We start from the raw sequence: 21973 nt of genomic DNA on the forward strand, positions 1-21973 counted from the left end.
CTACACATGGGCAGGTAATGACTTCCCAATCTCCTCACCCATGCCACTGAAGTGGGTTTGATTCGCACAGCTGTGGATAGAATTAAAACTCTAGCGTTCGTCACCTCCTGCCCTGTGGTACAAAGGCAACTGCCACATTAGGAAGGATGACAGAGTATCATCTACAAAATGTGATGTTTTCAGGCTCACCAGCACCAGAAAGGCCTCAGATAAGGATTGTGCTTAGCTCAGCAAACATGGGGACCAACTGAAAAGCAGCCAAAGCAGAGCAACCATCATGATCAGAAGAGAGGAAACTGTGACCTGAAAAGATGAAAGAACTGGGGTGGATTAAGTGGGAGAACATGTACTAAGGACAGGTGTATGTGTAACTATGCAACAGATGACCTGGAAGAGGAAAGCAGGAAATGGTTTGTCACGCCTGAGTGGACAGAGAGAAAGCAAATACACATCCACAAATGTGGAAATGTTTAGTATCTCCCACTATTTGCTTTCATTTTTAATCAGCAATGAATATAAAATATTAAGTATTGCTCTTCAGTATTTATTTTATAAGAATGGCCTTTGCTACACTTAGCTCAGGCCATGAACAAGACTTCCAAGATACCTAAGAACTTATTTAAAACCTCAGCACAATTTGCGAGACACAAACTTGCAGAAATTAACTTACTACAAAAGACGCTGAAATTTGTGCTGACTGTGTAAGTCTCACTTTTAAGTCCTGTTGCACTCTCCAGCTCAGGGCTTCTTTGTTGCAGATGTGACATGGAGAATTTCTGCAGAAACCACAGGGGACTTGGAAACAAAACAATAAGTGCAACCAGTAGGGTTATGAGATGACTGGTGCTACTTGTTTCCTTTAACAGAACTCCTCTGGGAGTTCTCATTCTCAGCATCTCTGTCTCAACATCTTTTTGATTACGTAAATGTTGCACTATAAAATTGAGTTTTGCTACACCAGTGTCTGAAGTTCATTTCTTAAATACGAATGGTTATCACAGAAAGAAGAAGAAATTACTAAAGCAGTGGCTAAGAATCACGTGTCATGAATGGCACGAGGGGAATGGCATGCATCATGGATGGTTAACTGAGGGGACTACACTATCTAGAAATTACATTGCAAATAGTAAAAATGTTCCACTAGATCCAAACCAGCCCATCTCCACATTCAATACTGAGAAGCATAGGATTCTGCCATGCATACATTTAAAACAATAAGGAGGACAAAAAACCAGTAGAATTGTCTGCAGCAATAAAATATTTTAAGGACAGCCTACTCAGAAATTTTATTCCAAAAAAGCTGTAGCAATTTTGTGATTCTTGTATGATTCTTGATGAAATGCAGAAAAGGCCTACAAGTATATTCTTAATTTGCTTTGTGCTGCTTAATCATTAGTTTGTATCGGAAGGGCCCTGTTTGACTTCTTTGGGTCCCTCCTTTACAAGGAGCTCTTCTATTAAGTGTATTCTAAATCTCCTAACTACTCAAGAAAAAAGACTGGAACATTTTAAATGGACGAGTTCCTTCCTGCTGAAGATGAACAAGAGCTACAAATGATATAAATGACAGCTGCCTTCACTTGTGGCTGAAACCTGCCCAGGGTTACCCAACCTTTGCTGTCTGACTCGGGATGTCTGACTCTGTCTGCAGCTGTCTAAACTCTGCAAAGGTGGACAGAATGCACCCAATGACAGCCTGAGCAAAAGTCAATCCAGTAGAAATAAGTTAAGCCACGGTCTTACAGTTAAAAAAACCCAAACCTCTAACTACAGTAAAGAAGCAGGTAAATACAGGCATTCATCTCAGCAGCATGATGTCAAAATAAATCACACTACTCATTGCCTCTTCCCGCTCAGCTTTGTCATTAGTTGAAAGCATTTTTCAGCCCCCTTTGTCCAGCAGATGGATGCAGCACGCCCTTTTGAAGCTTTGGCAGGGAGGGGTGAAATGGTGAATTTCATCAGGTGAAATGTTGCAGGTGAGCCATAAATCCCTTCTATGCTGGGAACCTGTTCTAGGAATTGCCTTTAACTGCCATAAAATTTGCTTCTGAAAAATGCTGGGGGAGGCCTGACTCTGCAGTCATCACTGCAGCTTTTCAGAAATTAGTTTCTGCAAAAGGCCCTGGCTTAATAAATCGCAGAATCACAGGGTTGGAAGGGACCTCAAGAATCACAAATCTCCAACCCCTCTGCCACATGCTGGGCCACCAAACTTCACATTTAATACTAGACCAGGCTGCCCAGGGCCCCATCCAACCTGGCCTTGAACACCTCCAGGGACGGGGCATCCACAACCTCTCTGGGCAGCCTGTTCCAGCACCTCACCACTCTCTCTGTAAAGAATTTCCCCCGACATCCAAATGTTTTGTTTGTGGAAATCAAATGCAGCTCACTTCGCTTTCTCCCCTCTTCCTGCTTTCCTTTGGGCTTTTCCACTTCCAGTAGATGATCAGCAAAATGAAATGAGTCCTTGGGTCATGTCTCCTTGCATTCCCCTTGCCTTCAGATTGTCCCTGGCAATGCCAGCATCAGCCCTGGCCATGGGGATGCTGGGAGGGGAAGAAGTCTCCTGGCCAGCTGTGTTTGCCAATTCTGCTCAGTGGTGAAGCCATCTCCATAGCAGGAAGCTTTCACTTATCACCAGTTTCAAGGCAGAAACCAGTTTTAAGGAAGAGCAGCCAGAATTAAGAACAGTATCTGAAACTGGAAGTTACTGAATGCCTCAAGCAACAGCAAGCAAAAGGGGAATCCAGGACACAAACCACATATGAATGGCTGCCCAAAGCCACCCCTGTACTGCTGACATATCAGCACAGAGCACAACATCGAAGAGCCACATCCTTGGTGACAAGCAAGCCATGGATGCCTCCCTGGGCAGCCTGTGCCACTGCCTCACCACTCCTGAGAAGAAATCTTTTCCTGATATCCAACCTGAACCTCACCTGGTGCAACTTGAGGCCATTATCTCTGCACTGTCACTGTTACCTGGCAGAAGCAGTGAATCTTCCACCTCATTACGACTTCCTTTCAGGCTGTTGTAGAGAGCACTGAGGTCTTCTCTGAGCTTTCCCTTCTCCAGACTGAACAATTCTATTTCCTTCAGCTGCTCCACACGCTTTGTTTTCTAGAGCCTTTACCAGCTTCATTGCTCTTCTCTGAACATATTCCAGCAACTCAATGCCTTTCTTGTAGTAAGAAGTCCAAAAATGAGCACAGTATTAGAGATGTTACATGTGAGATTCTGTGGATCCCCCTTGCCTCAGTTACTATGACGCAGAAGTAATGCAGTACACCTTTTTCTATTTTCCCCCATCAATAACAGAATAGCAGCACAAGCCATTCAGAGTTTACACTAAATCATCTTTAGTGAGATTCTCAATTTTCAGTATTTGTCATTTCTGTATGAGTATATGTGCTCTATATTGCTGCCTGTCTAAAATATTTCAGTGTGTTTCAGCTTCCTTCAACTTTCCTCATAACCATAAACATGACAAGCTCCATGTAGGGACTGTGGAATTTTTCCATCTGGTTCTTGACTTACAGTAGAATCATAGAATCTTTAAGATTGGAAAAGACTACTAAAATAAGTCCAATGGTCAATCATCTAGTCCAACTATCAACTTGAGGTATCAGTAACAATATATGCAAAGGTTACAGAATCAAATCTTTCAAGACAATGACACAGAATCAGTTCTCTAGCTTACTTTGTGAAGAGCTGATCAAAGGGTGGAACAGCATTTCAGCCCCACGAAATGAACATGGGCAGAGGTGCATTAGCAGATGAAGAGTGATGGGGAGATCTGCCATCCAGTGGTTTCTTTCTTACTCCCAAACAGTTGCCATGGTTCTGCTGCATGCTACGTGGTTACCTGGGTCTGTGTTTGAGTGGGAATAAAGCCAGGAAACTCACTCACTCTGCACACCCACATTTTCAGCAGTGGCAGCTCTGTTATGTGGTAGTGCTGCTGGGTCTTTGCCTACAATAACTTCACAAATCCAAAAGCTCAGATTCCTCCTTCTGCGCTTGTCATCATTCCAGAAACTGGAGTTGTTTTCAGGTAAGGCTCCTCCTACTTCCAGTCAGCATCCAACTTTTGAACTCAATTATGTGTTATTTCCTTTTTCAAATGGTAGCTGAAACAGAAACCCTGCTGCATTTGGGTGGAGGCTGCTGGACACTGCCCTTCTCCCATAAAAGCCCTGCCATGAAGGAAGTGCTGAGGCAGCTGTGCCCACAACTATAACATACACACAGCTCAAGCAAATGCCCAGAGACGGTGGGGAGTCATCCTGCAGCAAACATGTCAGGTCGGTAGCATTTCTCTGATACTCTTCTAAATAATTCATTGTATGAAAGCTTCTTTTCTACTGACTACTCAAGTCAGGCTGGCATTGCTCCTCTCCTTCACTGTTCGCATTTTACCTTACACAACAGCACGTTTAGGCAACAGATAAATGTAGATACGTTGCACATAAGGTATTCACAGGATGCTCTCCATGATTTTTCTTGTTGATGGGAAAGCAAACTGTAACTGAGTTGTGCAGGCTTTCTTTTGAGTCTCAGAGATTTTTTATTTTGGAATGGAAAACACCCTTTGGAGATGCCAACTGAGTTTCAGACAAGCTAAAATGATCTAAAACTAGAGGAAATGAATCATGCACAAATACAATACCACAAGAGCATCTCCTCAAATAAAAGCCCAGGCTAGTATCTAAATTATGCCTATCAGTTTCAGCTGTGGATCTGAAAATATGCCGTACGCTGCTCTGATGTGACATCTCACTGTATATGTTGCCCTTTAGGCTGTTCTAATTTCTATGGGAACATAGCAAATGTTGAAACAACTGGTGCATCAGAGAGAACCGCGAAGCCAGAAGGTCTGGACTATGCAGGCGAGTGCTATCTCAGTGCTTCTCCTACCTCACACCCACACATGGGCTCAGGGCAAACCCGAGCCCTTGGCTGTTGGTCACAGCTATGTGAGTGGTCTTTGCACGGCTGTCAGGGATCTTATTTGGGTGCACAAATTATGTTGAGATCGGAGTCACCTTTGAGATGCTGCCAAGAATATTCAAGACTACCACAGAGAAAACGCAAGGTTTGCTAAGCATGTTCATCAAGCCCATTTTTCTCTCTCTCTCCCTTAGGAGGGCTTCCCTTGTGACCTAAAGTTCTGAAAGCTTCCCTAGCATAGTCTTAAATTAAAATAAGTAAATCTTCTGGAACTAATCCAACCAAAGGCTTGGACTCAAAGCAGACCCACTGTTTAGTTTGCACACTAGAGAAATGCACTGTTTTTGAAAAAATATCTTTTTATATCAGCCATCTGTTGACAACTAGGCTACTTCACTGAAATTAGTCAATTTTGTCACTCTTTCCCTCTTAAGAGATTCAGAGGGATTCAGAATGTTGGCTCAGTCATAAGACCCATTAGAAAATTTTGTTTCTGATTGTAAAAATGAAAATAAAAATGATATATGTTGTGCTGTAGGAGTTGCTGCTTCAGAGAAGATTGCTGAAAGAGATTTGAAGAATATGGACAAATATAAAGAAACTATTATAAAAGTGGCCAACAGCAAGTGCATCTCACCATCTGTGGTTGCTGCTGTTATCTCTCGAGAATCACATGCTGGGACAGCACTGAAGGATGGCTGGGGTGACCATGGAAATGCATTTGGTTTAATGCAGGTATGGCCAACCCTTTCAAAACTCAGTGGCCCAAACTGGGTGCAGTGTCAACCAGAAGGTTTTCTTTCCTTTCCCTGCTATTTTCAGACAACTTTTCAGTCAGAATAAAGCAGCGCTGATCCATTTTCCAGCTGCCAGCATCAGGGGAGGGATGCTGGAAAATATCAGGGCAAGAACAGCCTGCATCTACACAGTGAAATTGCTGCTTGCTTCCCAGAGCTCTTTGGGAACAAGGAGATTGTTTCTATTTCATGTGTTAGATAATAAATCTTGTTTCAAAAAGCACTTTTTAAACTAAGTGCAGAGACCCAGAGGCTGTAGCTACATGCAGTCAGGTTAATTACTCTTCATGTACCATGGGACTCAGCTAGTAGGGGTCTTGCTTCATTATTCATGCCTCACTAGTTTGCCAACTTGCACACTTATCTGTACAACCATAAACATCTGCTTCATGTGTTCAGATACACTGTCATAAAAGCTCCGGCCCTCTCAGGGCTGCACTGTGTTGTGGGTAAGATGCAATGCTGCTCCTGCTGCCCTGGGAAGAGAACAGGGATGGAGCCAGGAGTCACACCCAGGGAAACAACATTTTGGGCACCCTTGGTGCAGATGGGGAGGACAGGAGCAGTTGTCTTGCAGCTGAAAAAGCTTATGCAGCAGTAACATGGCTTTTGGCACCTTTGCAGCAAGTTACCTCAGTTTTATAAGGCTCTGATAGACAGAGGTGGGAAAGACACTCCTGTCCACTGCACCCACAGTTTGCCGTTCATATGTATCTGCTGGCTTTGCCCCTGCCTTGGGCTGAGCTCACTTGCTCTTTCTTACCAGAACAGGTAAAGATCAAAACGAGTACAGGCAGCCTAAAAGTGCTGAAGAACTCTGAACAAATAGCATTTATCTCATGTGTTGATATTCCTGTCTTCAGGTTGACAAACGGTACCATCAGATTCATGGGGCATGGAACAGTGAAGAGCATATAAAACAAGGCACAGACATTTTGTGTCAGTCAATAAATGATATTCAGAAAAAATTCCCAACATGGAGTAAGGAACAGCAGCTCAAAGGTAGGTCTTTATCAGCTTTAAAATGTCAACCTTATAACAATCCATATGCATAAAAGTCAAGAATGGTAATGCTGTCAAACCAAGCACTTAGAAAACTAAACACATCCTGGTTACCCTGTTAGTTTTATTAGTGTGTGGAATAATATTTCATGATACTCACTAAAAGGAAGAATGCCATTATCTTTCTAGCAAGCTTTTGGAAAACTTGACAAATCATTATGTTTTCAGTTGCAAGAAGTAAGGTGTTTTTTTCTTCCTCATCTGCCCGTTTGCTTTTTTTTGTATTTCTATATCTACTTATAAAAAGCTGTCATTTCACAACTCCAAAGAGAGACTATCAATTTCTGAACTGTATGGTTCTCACTGAAGGAAACATGGTTCATTCCCAGACACTGACCACGGCTGAAGCCATCATTATGGTTGGCCCCTTGATATCCAGCTATGACACAAACATGCCTGATGTTATCAACATCACAAAAGGAAGCAATACTACAAAAGAAGATGTTAGATTTGCAAAATACAGCAAAGAAACAATGATCACTAAGCTTGGATGTAAACCATAATTTCTTAAGAATGCTAAAATGCAAATGAAACACCTTGGTGATGAAAACAGCTGAAAATGGTAACACTGCAGCCAAAAAATACTGGTAAAAAGACACCAACAAACTCAAGCGATACGCTTAGGTTGTGATTTTTATTTGTTTACTGAGGAAATACTACCTTTGTTTGAGTGTTTCTTTCTCATTTCAGGTGGGATTTCAGCCTATAATGCAGGAACGAGAAATGTCCAGACCTATGAAGGAATGGATGTTGGCACAACACACGACGACTATGCCAACGATGTGGTTGCAAGAGCCAAGTTCTTTCAGAGACACGGATACTGAGAAAGATATTTGAGTAATTATACAATACTTATGGCAAATGCTTTTACATTACCAAAATTGCAAATCGTTAGTCAGTAGGTGATTTTGTTGCCCATTTTGTACTGCTGTTAGACATGCATATTGATCAATAAAATCCAAAGCTGCTCCTGTTAAACAGCATTATGACTCCTTCCTGCAGCATTAATTTGCTACCTGAGAAATTACAAGAGATGAAGACTGCTTGAATCTTTTCTGAAGTGAAAAAAAAAACAATGGCAAAAGATAGGTTACAGTTTGGATCATTAGCTACCTTTTATTCTTTTTCATCTTAGCAGAGCAAATCATTGCAGGCAAACACCAGTTCTTGCAATATACTGTATACTTACATGTATACAAAAGTACTGTATACTTTTAGTCTGCTACAAGAGTGCATCTCAGTGTGTCACTCCCCCTTGGATTTATTGCTCTATTATCAAACACATACTAAAGCATTTGGAGAACCTTAGCTTCAGAGCTGTTGGTTTGAATCAGCTATTTCAAGACAAAGGGGAGAAAAGAAAGAAGTTTAGAGTAGCTAAAAGAAAAGCAGCAAGTGTATCACTAGGAGCTACAAAAGATAATGTGGGGGTTTTTCAACCATGCATTTTTATAGTTCTATTACAGGCTTTTTATATTTGTCATTTAAAATATCCTCAGCAAAAGAATTTTTAAAAATCTTCTTAAAATAGTGCATTTCTACATATGTATGTTTCTGTATTGGTACCAGACACTGCACCAAAGATATGTTTGATTCCTTTGAATATATTTCAAGTTCTATGGCAAGCAGACATAGCAAATCAATCCTGTCCAACAAGCAAGCCTAACACAAGCTAGCAATGTGCCCAAGTAGCCAAGGAGGCTGAAGACACCCTGGACTGTATGAACAAAAGCACAGCTCTGCTGAAGGAAGAGATTACTTGCATCTGCTGAGCACTTTCCAGTTCACTTCTAGAACAGAGCTGTTTTAGGCAAAGAGAAGACAAATTAAGTAGAGTGAGGTTGGCAGCAGAGAGCCCCCAGGGTGCATGGGGCTGGAGGACTTGTCTCATGAGGCAGGACAGCTTTGGGAGGGAATGCCTCGTATCTGGGAGGGATAATGGAGGGGATGGAGCCAAGCTACTCACAGTGGTGGAAGGTGGGAGGATAAATGACAACAGGCATGAGCTGAAAGAGAAGCTCACACAGGGTAAGACTGTATTCTGCATCTACATCTTTCCCCCCATGAGCATAGCTGAGCTGCAGAGCAGGACATTGGACCAAAGACCTGCAAGGTACCTTCCAACCTGAATTTTTCTCCCATCTTAAGTCAGCTTCTTTGTTCCCTACGCAAAAAGCCTGTATCTCTTACCTGTGCTTCAGGAGGATTTACATGGGGACTATGTTAACACACAGTAGGTTTTTGCACTTTGTTCGGCTCAAGTTTTACACCTGAGGATAAACCTTTAGAGAACTTATGTTTACACACAGAAAATCTGGGAAATTCTCACTGCAAGCTGTTGTGACCTTAGAGCAGATAGTATTTCAGAAACAACCAAACTGACACATACGTTAAAAATGTTAAGAAAATGTAATTTCTTTTCTCATGAAAACTGACAGTCTGTCAATGGCATACATTTCTTGTAGCTAAACCTTACCCATAAAGAACAGGAACTGTCCAAAATGTTTTCCATTCTCTGCACTTGGGAAGCAGGGACTAGCTCTGCTCTATCACAGGCAGTTTATCAAATACATAAGCTGTGCACAGTACTAAGCAAGCCTGGTCATTAATACATCTTTTTCAGTTTACATTTCAGTACTTTTGAAGGTTGCAGTGTCTGTACAGTGAATTGAGAGATCTGTATAGTAACGGAGAGAGATCCTGTATTTGTATATGTTGTGTAAAACAAAACTGGCAGTGCACCCTCTGTTGGAGACTCACCAGGCTGCACTGCTGCAGACATCCCAAACACACTTGCAAAGACTTTAGAACCCCTGGCTTTGTCAGTTTAGGCTACCATTCCTAGAGCAGGCCTTGTATCTGCTGTCCCTCAGCAACAAGGCAGATGAACAACATGTCCTTCATAAGGGCTGAAATTTCAGCTTTACCAAGCACCTCCCTGTGGGAACGCAGAAACCACCATACAGACTGCAGTTACACTACAGCACAAGATGTTGTGCAGACACTGAAATGAAGGACAGAGAACAAAAAAAAACCCACACAATTTATCTACCTCATTTTTTCCCTTGCTACTCTATATCCTTCAGTCTTTTCTGTGTCCTGATTGCAGCCTGTAGTTTGTTGAGAAACTGAGGTTTTTCAACTCAACCCACGTCTGTCTTTGGCCTGTCTTCAGGAGCCATCTCACCCTTCAATGTACTACTATATCCTATCCTTTGCCTTTTTTCTGCACACAGTATATCTAGCTGTTATGTCCTTCTACTGATAATGTATACTCCTTAGAACTTCTACAGGCTTTTACTCTTCCCTGCAAGCATGCAGAAAGGATAAACATTCATTTTCAGCCACTGTATCCCTCTGATCTTTCCACAACATACAGTAATTAAGATTAGCTCCTCTACAATGTCTCTAGTGTGGGAGAGGCTCACAGCACAATAAACGATGGAATTTATGCTTGCTGGAATGAAAACTACTTTATCACTTGATATAGCAGCAGCTTCCTAATTTTAGCCACAATTCTTAAATAGTAAATAAAAGCTGTCTTTAAATCATTGCACACAGTACTATTCAAGACACTCCAGTGAAAGGTCTTATTTTATATGCTTGGAGCTCTTAACTGCTAACTTGTATCAAACAAATACGCTTCAGGGTTTCCAGATTTCTGTTAGCATGTGAAAAGCATTAACCTTCATAAAGACTACAAAAAAAAAAAAGTGAAAAAAGTGAAATCAAAAGAAAGCTGGCCATTAGGGTGAGGAGGTGACTGTTCCCCTCTGCTCTCCAATCATGAGCCCCTCCTTCTACCCCCAGTCTGGGGCCTCTAGCACAAGAAGGATGCAGGTTAGAGCAGGTCCAGAGGAAAGACACAAGGATGATTGTAGGGCTGGAGCACATCTCCTATGAAGAAAGGTTGAGGAAGTCGGGCTTGTTTAGCTTGGAGAAGAAAAAGCTCTGGAGCGTCCTCATTGTGGTCTTCCAATACTTAAAAGGTGAGAGACTTACTTTTTACATGGTCTAATAGTGATAGGAGAAGGGGGAATGGTTTTAAACTAAAAGAGGGGAGGTTTAAGTGGATGTTAGGAAGTAATTTCTTACTCAGACTGATTAGGTCCTGGCACAGCTGCTCAGAGAAGCTGTGGTGCCCCATCCCTGGAGGGGCTCAAGGCCAGGTTGGATGGGACTCTGGGCAGCCTGAGCTGGTGGGGGGCAGCCCTGCCCATGGTAGAGGTGGGGCTAGGTGGGCTGTGAGATCCCTTCCAGCCCAAGCCATTCTGTGATTCTACAATTCTATTTTAAGATACAGGACAGGCCAGATGAAACTGCCTGCTAAGAAACAAACATGAGATTTGAATAACAGAGGTAAGCCACTCAAATGCCTGCATCAATAAATTGAGCTCTGAACGGACAGTCAGTCAGCGCTCAGGTAACCCATGATCAAAAAAGCTTTTCAATTCCTGTTTTTTTTTTAGTGTAGGAAAGGTGAAGTCATGCACCCTCATTGCAAACCTTTGCAGTTAGCTGCCAAATACACTATCATTAGTTAGATCTGTTCTATGTACATACCAGCTTCCATTTCACACACAAGCTCTTAACTCAGGACTTAAATTATTTATTTTAGAAAACATAATTCCAACCAGCACACCTCATGACTTAATTTCTTCCTGCTCCACGGGTTTCAGACGCTGTTTAATGATAAGCTCTCCCTTGCTCGTAAGAAGGGTGTCTGCCATTTCCTCTTCTGTTGGCAACCCATATGGTAGTTTCAACGGCTGTATTCTACAGGTAGAAGAGTGTGTTTAGTAAGATTCTAGGACTAGAATGGAATTGTATCAGTATCCCAAATTAAACACATAGCTAACAAACCTTATCAGATGTTTAACAACTTTCAGTCTGGAATTCACAGAAGGGATATTTTTGTGCAGTCTTGGTTGATGCGCCTATAGAAAGGATAATATTGGTTTTAAAAACACAGTTCCAAAGTACAAATCTCTGTTCACCAAACTTTTCAGTAACACATAAACCGCATTTGCAAATTTAGATTTGGAGAAATAATACTGATGTACTATGACCATGATGTGATGATGTAGTATGATGTACTTATACATGAAAATATGAAACCAAAGCTTGATCAAACTCATGATTCCAGTAAAATGCCAATTTCAGCTTTATTCCCGCTACATTATCAATATATTCAAATTTCTTCCAAATGTTAGAAATGCCTACACATAAATACAGTGTGAGACTTGCTTCAGTTAGGCCTTAAACTCATCACTTTTTTCCCCTCCAAGATATAATATTAACTAGATGAATTTTTGCACAAAGTGCAATTCTACCTAAAAAAAAAGTGAATAAATCTGACACGAACTCTTAAATCTGTTTGAGCACTCATCACACCTTTTAGATTCAGAAAACTTTTCATTAATAAATGAGGTCTATTTGCAATATCTGCTTAATATCACCTAGCGAGAAAACTGAATTTGAAGTATTTGCAAATCTGTTTTTATTATTTTAGCAGAATTCTGAAGATAAAGTTCTCCTCGGGCACTACAGCAATACCATGTATTCATAATCTGAATTCCTACTAACAAAAATTTTCATTACTGTTCCTATCTGCTCTTACACACATGACCCAGTTCTCAATTATGCTTCATAGTAGCTGTAAAACAATCCAAGTTTTGTGATTGCATATAAAGCACACAACAGCAACAATGAAAATCAAGAAAAAACATCTGAATTCTACCCTGTGTTTCTGCATCCTGGATGCACATTGCGAGTAAGAATAACCACAAATTCCATACCTTATCCAGTCCAAGATCATGTATGATCTTCTTCTCCCAATATGGGCGACCGATTACACTTTTGATCCTAGTAACAATATGAACTTTGTGGGGCTGCTCAGGGTCACCTCCATACTTCTCATGATCTCCAGGCCGTGGCTGAAATACCTAGAGCAAAAAGTTCATAGTTTTCAACCCTCCAAATCACACTTTAGCCTTGGTAAAAATCTAACATCTCCAATTAAATTTCTTTTCATAAGGTCAACTTGCCAAGCGATAGAATCACAGAATCATAGGGGTAGGAAGAGTCCTCTGGAGATCACTGAGTCCACCGCCCTGCTGAAGCGGTTCCCTACAGCAGGTCGCAGGAAAGCGTACAGGTGGGTCTCAAATATCTCCATAGCAGGAGACTCCACAACCTCTTTGCAGCCCGTTCCACTGCTCTGTCACCCCCACAGTAAAGAAGTTCAAATGCAGCTTTTATAGCACTGTGAAAATTATAATGGATTGCTAATACATTAACTCTGAAGTTAGGCCACATGACAGCACGGATACATGGCGTTCTGTAATAGCACAGCGCTTATGACACATGCACCTCACAGGACAACCTCTGTTTAGCTTACGAGTCAAAAGTTTTGTCACAGGACTAAGAAACTTTAAGATTTAGGAAAAGTCGAATGCAACTTGGCTTCTGAACCGTTGTGAATAAAGCCGCCACATCACAGAAGGCCCAGAACGAGCAGGCCAGTATCTCTCTGCCGTAATTCCACGGCTTTCAGCCTCCTCTAGGAGGGCAGAACGTACCGACTCGGGAATTCTCGATTTGGTGAACTTGTGTCGAGCCCATGGCGCGGGCACGATGCCTTCCGGTCTTCTCCCCAGCACCTACCAACAACAAAGCGGTCCCCATTAACTACATCTCACGGCGGCTGTAGAAGAGCCCCCCAGCCGCAGGTCTTCCCAACGCCCACGTCTCCCCGTAAGCAAAAGCCGCGGCCGCCCCGACCGGACCCTCTCCATGCCAGCATACGGTCGCCCCCACCACCCCCTCACCGCCTTCCAGGCAGCGCCGAGCCGCAACCCCCCCCGGCCCGCCGCCATGTCGATGTGCAGCCTTCCGGCCGGGCACCGCCACCGCAGCGCTTGGGTTCCGAGGGAGGAAGGGCAGCGGTGAAGCGCAGCCCGCCTCACCGGCCCGGTTTCGATTTCCCCGCGGCTCCTCCTCCATCCCCACAGCCCGTCGCCGTGCCCATGTCTCGGGTGGGGGGCGATGGCACCGGCGCGCTGGAGCGGGCCGGAGCGGAGACGTTGAAGCGGGCGGTGGAATTGGACCTGGCGTCTCGCTTCCAGGAGTCCCTGGTGTGCTACCAGGAGGGCATCGACCTGCTGCTGCAGGTGGTGAAAGGTACCGGGCTGCGAGCGGGAGCGGGGGACCGTGCGGCCATTAACACCGTGCTGTGTGCGGGTGTTGGACCGCGGCCATCTCGGGGCTCGCCCGGAGACCGCCGGCTGCGATGAGACACGAGTCGGGAGGCTGCATCGTCCCTCTCCCCTCTCGCCTCTGGGGAACCTGGGGCCTGGCCCCGGGAGAACTCATCTCTGCGGTTCTGGTTGGCAGGAACGAAGGATGAGGCAAAGAAGCAGCGGTACCGGCAGAAAATATCCGAGTACATGACCAGGGCTGAAGACATAAAAAAGTATATTGAGAAGGAGAAGCAAGGTGTGCAGGCACCACTGTCTTGCTCGCATTTAAATGTTTGATGTTACCCGGGGATTATGTCACGATTTTACTGACAAAGGTGCTTTTTTTCTTTTTTTCTTTTTTTTTCTTCAGATGGCAAATACCATAAGCAAATCAGGATAGAGGAAAATGCAACAGGTTTTGGCTATGAGAAGCTTTTCCAGGAGTATCTGACTGAGATTGTTTCTGAAGTATGGGTGGAGGACCCCTACATTAGGCATGTCCATCAGGCAAGTAGATATTCAGTGTTGCATATCACAGAATCAGTATGGTTGGAAAAGACCTCTCAGATCATCCAGTCCAACCTCCAGCCCATCCCCACCATGCCCACTGACCAGGCCCCTCAGTGCCACATCTACGTGTTTCTTGAACACTTCCAGGGACAGTGACTGCACCACCTCCCTGGGCAGCCTGTGCCACTGCCTCACTGCTCTTTCTCAGAAAGGATTTTTCCTAATATCCAACCTGAACCTCTCCTGACACAACTTGAGGCCATTCCTTCTCATCCTGTTACTCTTACCTGGAAGACGAGGCCAACCCCCATCTCATCACAACCTCCTGTCAGGTTGTAGAGAGCGATAAAGTCAGAAACATCTGAAGCTGTGCTACCATTTCAACCCCTATGTCCTCTTTTATAAGCAGCCTATGTATTTCCTTGAATTCCTGCATTCCAGTCCTGACTGCTGTTCTGCTGTGTTTTAATTGATGTAGCAGCTAAAATAATCCAAGTTACTGAATTACACAAAATTGTTACAGTTGTATAATTTCCTGCGATTCTGTGAGATGCTGGTTAAGGGGCCGTGCAAAGTGAAAACAATCCACCTCCTCACTTCCTATGATGAAGTAAGTGTCCAGGTTTCAATTTCCATTTCTCTGTATCCAGGTAACACCACACAAACACACCCAGCATGCCTACATGTATACATGAATGTTTATATTTAAATACAAATTTATTCATATTTACAAGTACTTGTTTGAGAGTGGCTTCAATGCCTTCAGTAGAAATCACAGATTTAGAGGAAAAACTGTGATAGCTGAACATTAATAATTTCATAAATTCAGAGTTTTTTCATAACAAATTCTTGGTAACGGGATTTTAAATGGAAAAGTTATTTTGGTGAAAGGTTTTTTTTTTTTTTTTTGTGGAAAATGTTATTAAAAAAAAATAATCTCTGTTGAGATACTTCTTTTTTCCAACTGCTTGTATAGCTCTCATTTAAGAGCTTTCGGTGAGCTAAAGCTTTCAAACTACCCCTGCATTTATGCTGGCTCAAATAGTAATCTGTGTCTAGCTTTAAGGGGTTGAGTGAGATCTTCCTCCACATACCTTAGTAAGTGTACCTGTAATCTGCCTGCTTCTTATCCTGTCCCATGAAAATGCGAATGTGCCCTCACTCAGATGGCTTTCTTTGGGTTTAAATTATTACTAAAAAGGTTTTGTAGGGGATTTTAGGAAGCGGTGACCAAAAATAGGATATATGTTTTTTTAAAAGAAAGTGTTATCTTTATTTTTAACAGGGCAGTGGGAGGAATCAACAGACAAGTGGCTTGGAAGAAATAAAGCAGTCATTGAGGAATCATGGGATAACACTGAATGTTTCATTTTCATCTTCAATCCATGATCGAGAAATTAGGTGGGTGATATTAAAAAAATTAGTGAATTCCAGTTATTTAAACTAATTAGCCCTAGTTGCTGGGATAATTTCTAATTTTTTTAATTTGGTGTACTCATGGTTTTCAAATTCATTTATTTTTAATAACAGATTCAACAATGGATGGATGATTAAGATTGGAAGGGGTCTTGATTATTTTAAGAGGCCACAGGTAAAAACACTCAAACCTCCTTAATTAACTTCCATGGTAGAATAGCTTATTCTGTGTTACCCATGTCAATTCTCTTAATTTCCATAGGGTCGTTTTAGTATTGGATACTGTGACTTTGACTTGCGACCTTGCCATGAAACAACAGTGGATGTCTTTCATACTAAACATACAAAGAAAATGTAATCAACTGTAACTGCTTTTAATGAGTGTTTTTATAAGCATAGAAATGTAAATTTGTACCACTTGGGTCCAACTGTCCATCATCAGAAGCACTCCGGAACAGATACTTGGTCCAGCACTGCTTTTATAATCCATAGATTTAAGGATATTTGTGCCTTTACAGTCTGAGAAAACAGAGCTGTACAATTCTTCCACTCTACTTTTTTATCCTGTAATCTTAGAGAATACAACCCATGTCTAAATACAACCTATGTCTTAAACTTAACATAACTTAAACTTTACGGAGAAGGGGTTTTATACCAGCCTTAGTAATGTTCCTTAAAGGCCTCTTTACTGTTATTTTGCTATTAATTTTGTTTGTCTTGAGCAAATTTTGCAGGTTTTAATTTTAATTGACCACCTCAGAAACATCTGAAGCTGTGCTGCTATTTCAACCCATATGTCCTCTTTTATAAGCAGCCTATATATTTCCTTGAATTCCTGCATTCTAGTCATGACTGCTGTTCTGCTGTTTTAGTTGATCCCATAATACCTGATTTCACAAACTACAAATAACCCCATATCTAGCATTCCATTCTCTAAGCTCCTTGCATGCAAACATTGTAGTGTTCAGTATGCAGACATATTAGAGTCTTCCTGTACATCTCTCTGAATGATGGATTTGGGGCAGAAAAGATGCAAACAGTGTTCTAGCTGTATTCTTTCCAGTATTGCTCATGTACGTTCCTTTATTCCTTGCTGCGTTGTCATATATCTGATTTCTATACTTTGCATTAGGCATGGAAAAGTTGTGTGATCCTCTCCCAGTCTTCTCCTGACTTCAGGTTCAGCAAGTTCAGTGTCTGTACTTCTAGTCATGCCAGTCAGAACTGCAATAAGCTATTGCCCTGCTACTAAGCCCCTTTAAAAAAAAAATAAATAGTAATAACGTTTTTTAAATTACTCCAGAGGTTGCATAACCCAAAACTTTCTTGTTTCTTTTTCCTGTTGTATTTCATTATCCCTCTTTAAGTCTTGCCTCTAACAAAACAGATCTATTCCAAAGCTATCAACAAGAAACTGCTGGTCTTTGCCCTGTTTTATGGGTAACAGTTTGCCAATGGTCTGCCTTGATGTTTTTGCATAAAGATGTCTCAGTTTTTCAGTGTTGAATCAGACAAAGAATACTGTGTGCCACAGAAGTTATATGCTACCAGGACCCTCAAAACATTCCATAGAAAGTCCCTGTCTTCCTGCTGAGATAATGTGTGTAGTTACTGTCATTGATTATTCAGTTGTACATAACATATGCATATTTTTAATGGGAATAAAGGTTATTTTTTATTATTTGTAATTTAAGTCATCTGTCTAAATTTTTCTACAACTCCAAGAAGCCAGGTAATGTCTCAAAGATCAGCTATTGATGAGAAGAAGTTCATTGTGAATACATTAAGCATCCTGAATGTGAAACTTTGTATGTTTTCACCTAGTCCGGATTTCAGACATACAGGGGCTAAATGAAAAACCCCCATCAATATTTCAGATCAACTTTAAATCTTAGTTCTCAGTTAGCAATCGAGATCTTTTAAACTCAGGACTGATGGGTGCCTTACGCTTTCTGCATCCTGTCATACCATATGCTTCTTCATTCCAGCAGTAAGCCCAGTGGTGTGGTCCTGTACTGGTACCACAGGAGGTAACCCTGGTCTTCTCTCTTCATTTGTAGACCTTCCTGTGCTTCTGACTGCAAAATAGCTAAGGCTACTGATTTCTTTCCATATCTTTTGAATATGCACTATCTGTATATATCTATACTACTAGACCCTCAGTGACATATAACAGTGACTGTTATAGTGCAGTGAAGTTTTTCTAAGTTCTTTATCTTTACATAGTTCCCTTAATTGTCAGTAGGAACGCTGTATGAAGAGAAATGGACATAAATGAATAGAAAGTTACCTTCTTCAGCATTTATTTTATCAGAGCAATGTAGGAGCACAGGGTTTGCAATCATTTTACTGATTTCTGGTCATATTCTATGCTGCCACTCATGTATGTAGTTAGGTCAACACCTGGATTGTTCAGGCAAGGCTATGCCTCCTGGTACCAGCTAAAAAGAGGGAAAAGTGATTGGAATTCTGGTAAAAGAAAAGGGAGAAAGGTAATTGTATTTCTGGTAAAATCAAGGAGTGGTAGGTTAGGAAAGTCTAGTTTGCTTATGATTACATTGTGAGTGTGGATGACACTGAAGTGGTATGCTGCCACCCTGAGCTGAGCTGCTCCAGAAGGTTATGGAATAGTCAGTCCTTCCTGGGCCAATTAGCCCCTTCCCTGCCTCTGGTAATAGCATGAGCCTCTGTATTTTGTAAACAGTTAAAACCAACATGGTGAGGTTTGGGCTAGACACTCAGCTAGAGGACCACTGGTGTATTTGTTTAGTCTCTGGTTATTGTCAGGCTGGATAGTCACTTTGGCAGTGGTGACTGTGAGCTGATAGCCTTTCTCTCCCTGAATGAGTGAATTGGGAACTAGACAATCAGAAGTCCCAGCACCCACAAAAGAAATTCCAGTATTTGTAAATTCATTACTCTCCTAAAACACGTAGATGTTTAGGTAAAAAAGAGCTTCTGAATTATAGAATCACAGAATGGCTTGGATTGGAAGGGACCCCAAGGGTCATCAAGTTCAAACCCCTTACCACAGGCAGGGTTGCCAACCTCCAAACCTGGCACTAGACCAGGTTGTCCAGGGCCCCATCCAACCTGATCTTGAACACCTCCAGGGATGGGGCATCCACAGCCTCTCTGGGCAGCCTGTGCCAGCACCTCACCACTCTCTCTGTGAAGAACTTCCCCCTGACATCCAATCTAAACCTTTCATCCTTACGCTTAAAACCATTCCCCCTTGTCTTATCACTGTCTACCAAGTAAAAAGTCGATTCCCCTCCTGTTTATAATCCCCTTCTAAATACAGAAAGACTGCAGTGAGATCTCCTTGCAGACTTCTCTTCTCCAGGCTGAACAAGTCCAGCTTCCTCGGCCTGTCTTTGTAGGGGATGTGGACCAAGGATAATACCTTTGAGCAGTGTCCTATTGAATTTACCTTTAACTTAGACAAAACAGTGTACTTGTGGAGCACCAGAGGGCCTAATGTACCCTCTTTTCAGGGGCATACATTTTTTTTGGCTGGCACGAGGAGGCGTACAAAAGAAAAATAGAATCCCAAACCAGAAATCTGAGAGACTCTCAGGGAAAATGGAAAGATTAAGCATTTTAAGGGATGGTTAGAAAAGCACCCCTTGCCTCCCCCTATCCCCTGTAATATCAGCAGAGCCATAAGCATCATCAGACTATCAGAACACACCAAGAATTTCTGTAGTTGCTGGTAGAACCTGCTGTCAGTTGGGATCTGAGATACAAGCACCCTTAAAACAAGCACTGGGGCCCAAAGGTGTGGTTACTGCTCACACCCTGTGCACTACTGAAAGTATAAGATAACAAAATGATTTCCATACCTGAGAAGAAACTCAGAAATCTAGAGAACTGTGAACTGTTATCCGTTGGTATAATCCAAGTTGGGCTGATAGAAAGCAGCTATTGAAGGCTGTTAAGCCTTGTGAAATCAGGCAGTGATTAACAGAAAAGGCTAGCCTTCTGGGGTGACAGTGAACTTGGGTTAGCTGGAGATCATCTTCAGGTGACCCACCTGAAGAAAAATGAGGCAAAATACAAAACAGATTAAGGGGGAATACCTTCTAGCCTTCATGGACTACCTCAAGTTAGTTTTTAACTGGCATTCTGGCATAGGCAATGCTGCTAAAAAACCTTCAGCAGTTGTAGCAACTGCCTTTGTTGCAGGCTTATAGCCAGAAATTCAAGAGCAATTACAATCTATTGCTGTCTGGTGGCAGACTAAGCCTCTTACTGAATTAGTTAGCAATGTTTATCTTTGCATTGCGTGTCGGGAGAAAGACAGTGAGACTAAACTCATGGCATTGCAAATTCAATATCTTGCTCCTGGAAACACTAGCAGAAGTAGTTAACCTGTTAACCTCCTAGAAAAGATCTCTACATAAATTGAGTTGTACTACATATTGTGCCCCAGGTGGAATTTACTAGGATGTGCTTGCACCTCTACAGGGTGAATTTATGTCCCCTTTGCTTGGTGAATGCACCACTTAAATTTTAAGTACTATTCCAAGGCAGTTTGGTTAAAGTGTTGTATAGCCTAAAAGTAAGCTCTCTAACAGACTCATCTGGGCAGAGCTCCTATCACCAAAGCCCATCATTTAGGTGTGCTGTGTTCTCTCCTACAGCTGTAACAATAAACTGCTTCTATTCTGACCTGGTCAAAATTGCATTCTGGTTACTCTGCAACAATAGGGAAATAAATCTCAAGCCTTTCTTTAGGAATAGTACTTCTATATTGAGTTATTACTGTGATTTAACCTGAAAACTGCCACTTTCAGTTCACTACTGCCTTCCACTAGCAAGTTTTCTGTTGGGTGGTAGTAGGAGGAAGCTGTTTTCTCTAAGGTTTGCATTTACATACGCATATTGTAATGTAGAATAGGTCTTCCCACTTGTGGCTTACACACCAGTTCACAGAATCATAGAATTATTCGAGTTGGAAGGGACCCTTAAAAGACATTCTGTCCAACTCTCCTGTAATGAACAGGGACACCTACAGCTACATCAGTGTGGTCAGAGCACCATCCAACCTGACCACGAGTGTCTTCAGGGATGGGGCATCCCCCACCTCTGGCAATCTGTTCCAGTGCCTCACCATTTTATTTTATTTTATTTTATTTTATTTTATTTTATTTTATTTTATTTTATTTTAATTTTTTTTTTTTTTTTTTTTTTTAATAAAAGTTCTTGATCTAGTCTATATCTTTTTTTAGTTTGAAACCATTTCCCCTTGTCCTATCACAGCAGGCCTTACCAGAGTCTGTCCTCTCCTTTCTTATAGCTCCTCTTTAGATACTGAAAGGCCACTATCAGGTCTCCCACAGCCCTCCTGTCACCAGGCTGAACAGACCCTACGTGACAAAGGTAGAAACTTTTGATCAAGTACTGCTTATCCTACAGCAGAATGTCTTAGCCATTGATATTACCCAGTTAATCAATGCCAATTGTTCCCCTAGGAAAACTGGCAAGAGATCTGTTCAGCTTGTTCTAATGTGATGATAAAAAGATAAAAAGGGTAAGGGAAGCATTCCCCATATGACCAATGAGGGTCATGTAAGACCCCTCAACAGCCCTGTGCAAGCACAGATGGCCAGGAAAGTAGCCAGAATGGGATGGAGTACCATGATTGCTTAAGCTTATGAATATGTAGGTAGTAGGTGGCTCTTCTGGCAGAATACTTAGGAATTTAATGTATAAATACAGTGAAGAAACTTGCATTATTGTTCTTGATTTGTGGAAACTTCCACCAGCACCATAGCCTGAATAAAAAGCAGTATCTCTCCTGTCCGTGGGAGTGTGGCTCATAGCACATGGGGTAATGAATCTACTCTTTGTACAACACCATCACTGTCCTGGGTACAAAGGAGGCACATGTGGTCCATCTCAGCCTCTTCTGCCACATCACATAATCCTCCGCACTGCAACTTCTAATCCCTCCTGCCTCTTCTGCACATGCATATGTGCAAATT

The 21973-nt window shown here is 42.1% G+C and overlaps 3 protein-coding genes across 5 annotated transcripts; 2 read left to right on the plus strand and 1 right to left on the minus strand.

The window, feature by feature from the left end:
- Positions 1-4137: 4137 nt before the first annotated feature.
- LOC122177887 (lysozyme g-like) lies at positions 4138-7794 on the plus strand. The gene is made up of 5 exons (XM_042867684.1): positions 4138-4311; positions 4807-4896; positions 5496-5692; positions 6618-6756; positions 7507-7794. The coding sequence occupies exons 1-5, from the start codon at positions 4305-4307 to the stop codon at positions 7638-7640; spliced, it is 567 nt and encodes a 188-aa protein (XP_042723618.1). The 5' UTR covers positions 4138-4304; the 3' UTR covers positions 7641-7794.
- Positions 7795-11409: 3615 nt separating this feature from the next.
- Positions 11410-13740, minus strand: MRPL30 (mitochondrial ribosomal protein L30). Of its 2 annotated transcripts, none has more exons than XM_042867686.1 (5): positions 13650-13740; positions 13398-13478; positions 12615-12761; positions 11680-11753; positions 11410-11592 (listed from the first exon to the last, which is right to left on the minus strand). In XM_042867686.1, exons 1-5 carry the CDS (start codon positions 13692-13694, stop codon positions 11460-11462), a joined length of 480 nt encoding a protein of 159 aa, XP_042723620.1. In that variant the 5' UTR covers positions 13695-13740; the 3' UTR covers positions 11410-11459. The 2 variants fall into 2 exon arrangements, with proteins under 2 accessions (XP_042723620.1, XP_042723619.1); XM_042867685.1 differs by having other exon boundaries at positions 13647-13732.
- Positions 13741-13746: 6 nt separating this feature from the next.
- Positions 13747-17671, plus strand: MITD1 (microtubule interacting and trafficking domain containing 1). 2 transcript variants are annotated; one of them, XM_042867682.1, is made up of 7 exons: positions 13747-13998; positions 14212-14313; positions 14428-14564; positions 15091-15177; positions 15853-15968; positions 16098-16158; positions 16246-17671. In XM_042867682.1, the coding sequence occupies exons 1-7, from the start codon at positions 13845-13847 to the stop codon at positions 16339-16341; spliced, it is 753 nt and encodes a 250-aa protein (XP_042723616.1). In that variant the 5' UTR covers positions 13747-13844; the 3' UTR covers positions 16342-17671. The 2 variants fall into 2 exon arrangements, with proteins under 2 accessions (XP_042723616.1, XP_042723615.1); XM_042867681.1 differs by lacking the exon at positions 15091-15177.
- Positions 17672-21973: the final 4302 nt, after the last annotated feature.

Source organism: Lagopus leucura, unplaced genomic scaffold (genome assembly GCF_019238085.1).
Source record: "Lagopus leucura isolate 7727_CA_CO unplaced genomic scaffold, USGS_WTPT01 Super-Scaffold_100001, whole genome shotgun sequence".
Taxonomy (NCBI): domain Eukaryota; kingdom Metazoa; phylum Chordata; class Aves; order Galliformes; family Phasianidae; genus Lagopus; species Lagopus leucura.

Coding starts and splice junctions, on each gene's coding strand:
- LOC122177887 (XM_042867684.1), top strand. Junction 5,693..6,617: donor ATGCATTTGGTTTAATGCAG/GTATGGCCAACC, acceptor TCCTGTCTTCAG/GTTGACAAACGGTACCATCA. Junction 6,757..7,506: donor TAAGGAACAGCAGCTCAAAG/GTAGGTCTTTAT, acceptor TTCTCATTTCAG/GTGGGATTTCAGCCTATAAT.
- MRPL30 (XM_042867685.1), bottom strand. CDS start 13,694: ATGGCGGCGGGCCGGGGGGGGTTGCGGCTCGGCGCTGCCTGGAAGGCG. Junction 13,479..13,646: donor TCGGCGCTGCCTGGAAGGCG/GTGAGGGGGTGG, acceptor TGTTGTTGGTAG/GTGCTGGGGAGAAGACCGGA. Junction 11,593..11,679: donor GTTGTTAAACATCTGATAAG/GTTTGTTAGCTA, acceptor TTCTACCTGTAG/AATACAGCCGTTGAAACTAC.
- MITD1 (XM_042867682.1), top strand. CDS start 13,845: ATGTCTCGGGTGGGGGGCGATGGCACCGGCGCGCTGGAGCGGGCCGGA. Junction 15,178..15,852: donor TCCTCACTTCCTATGATGAA/GTAAGTGTCCAG, acceptor TATTTTTAACAG/GGCAGTGGGAGGAATCAACA. Junction 16,159..16,245: donor ATTATTTTAAGAGGCCACAG/GTAAAAACACTC, acceptor TAATTTCCATAG/GGTCGTTTTAGTATTGGATA.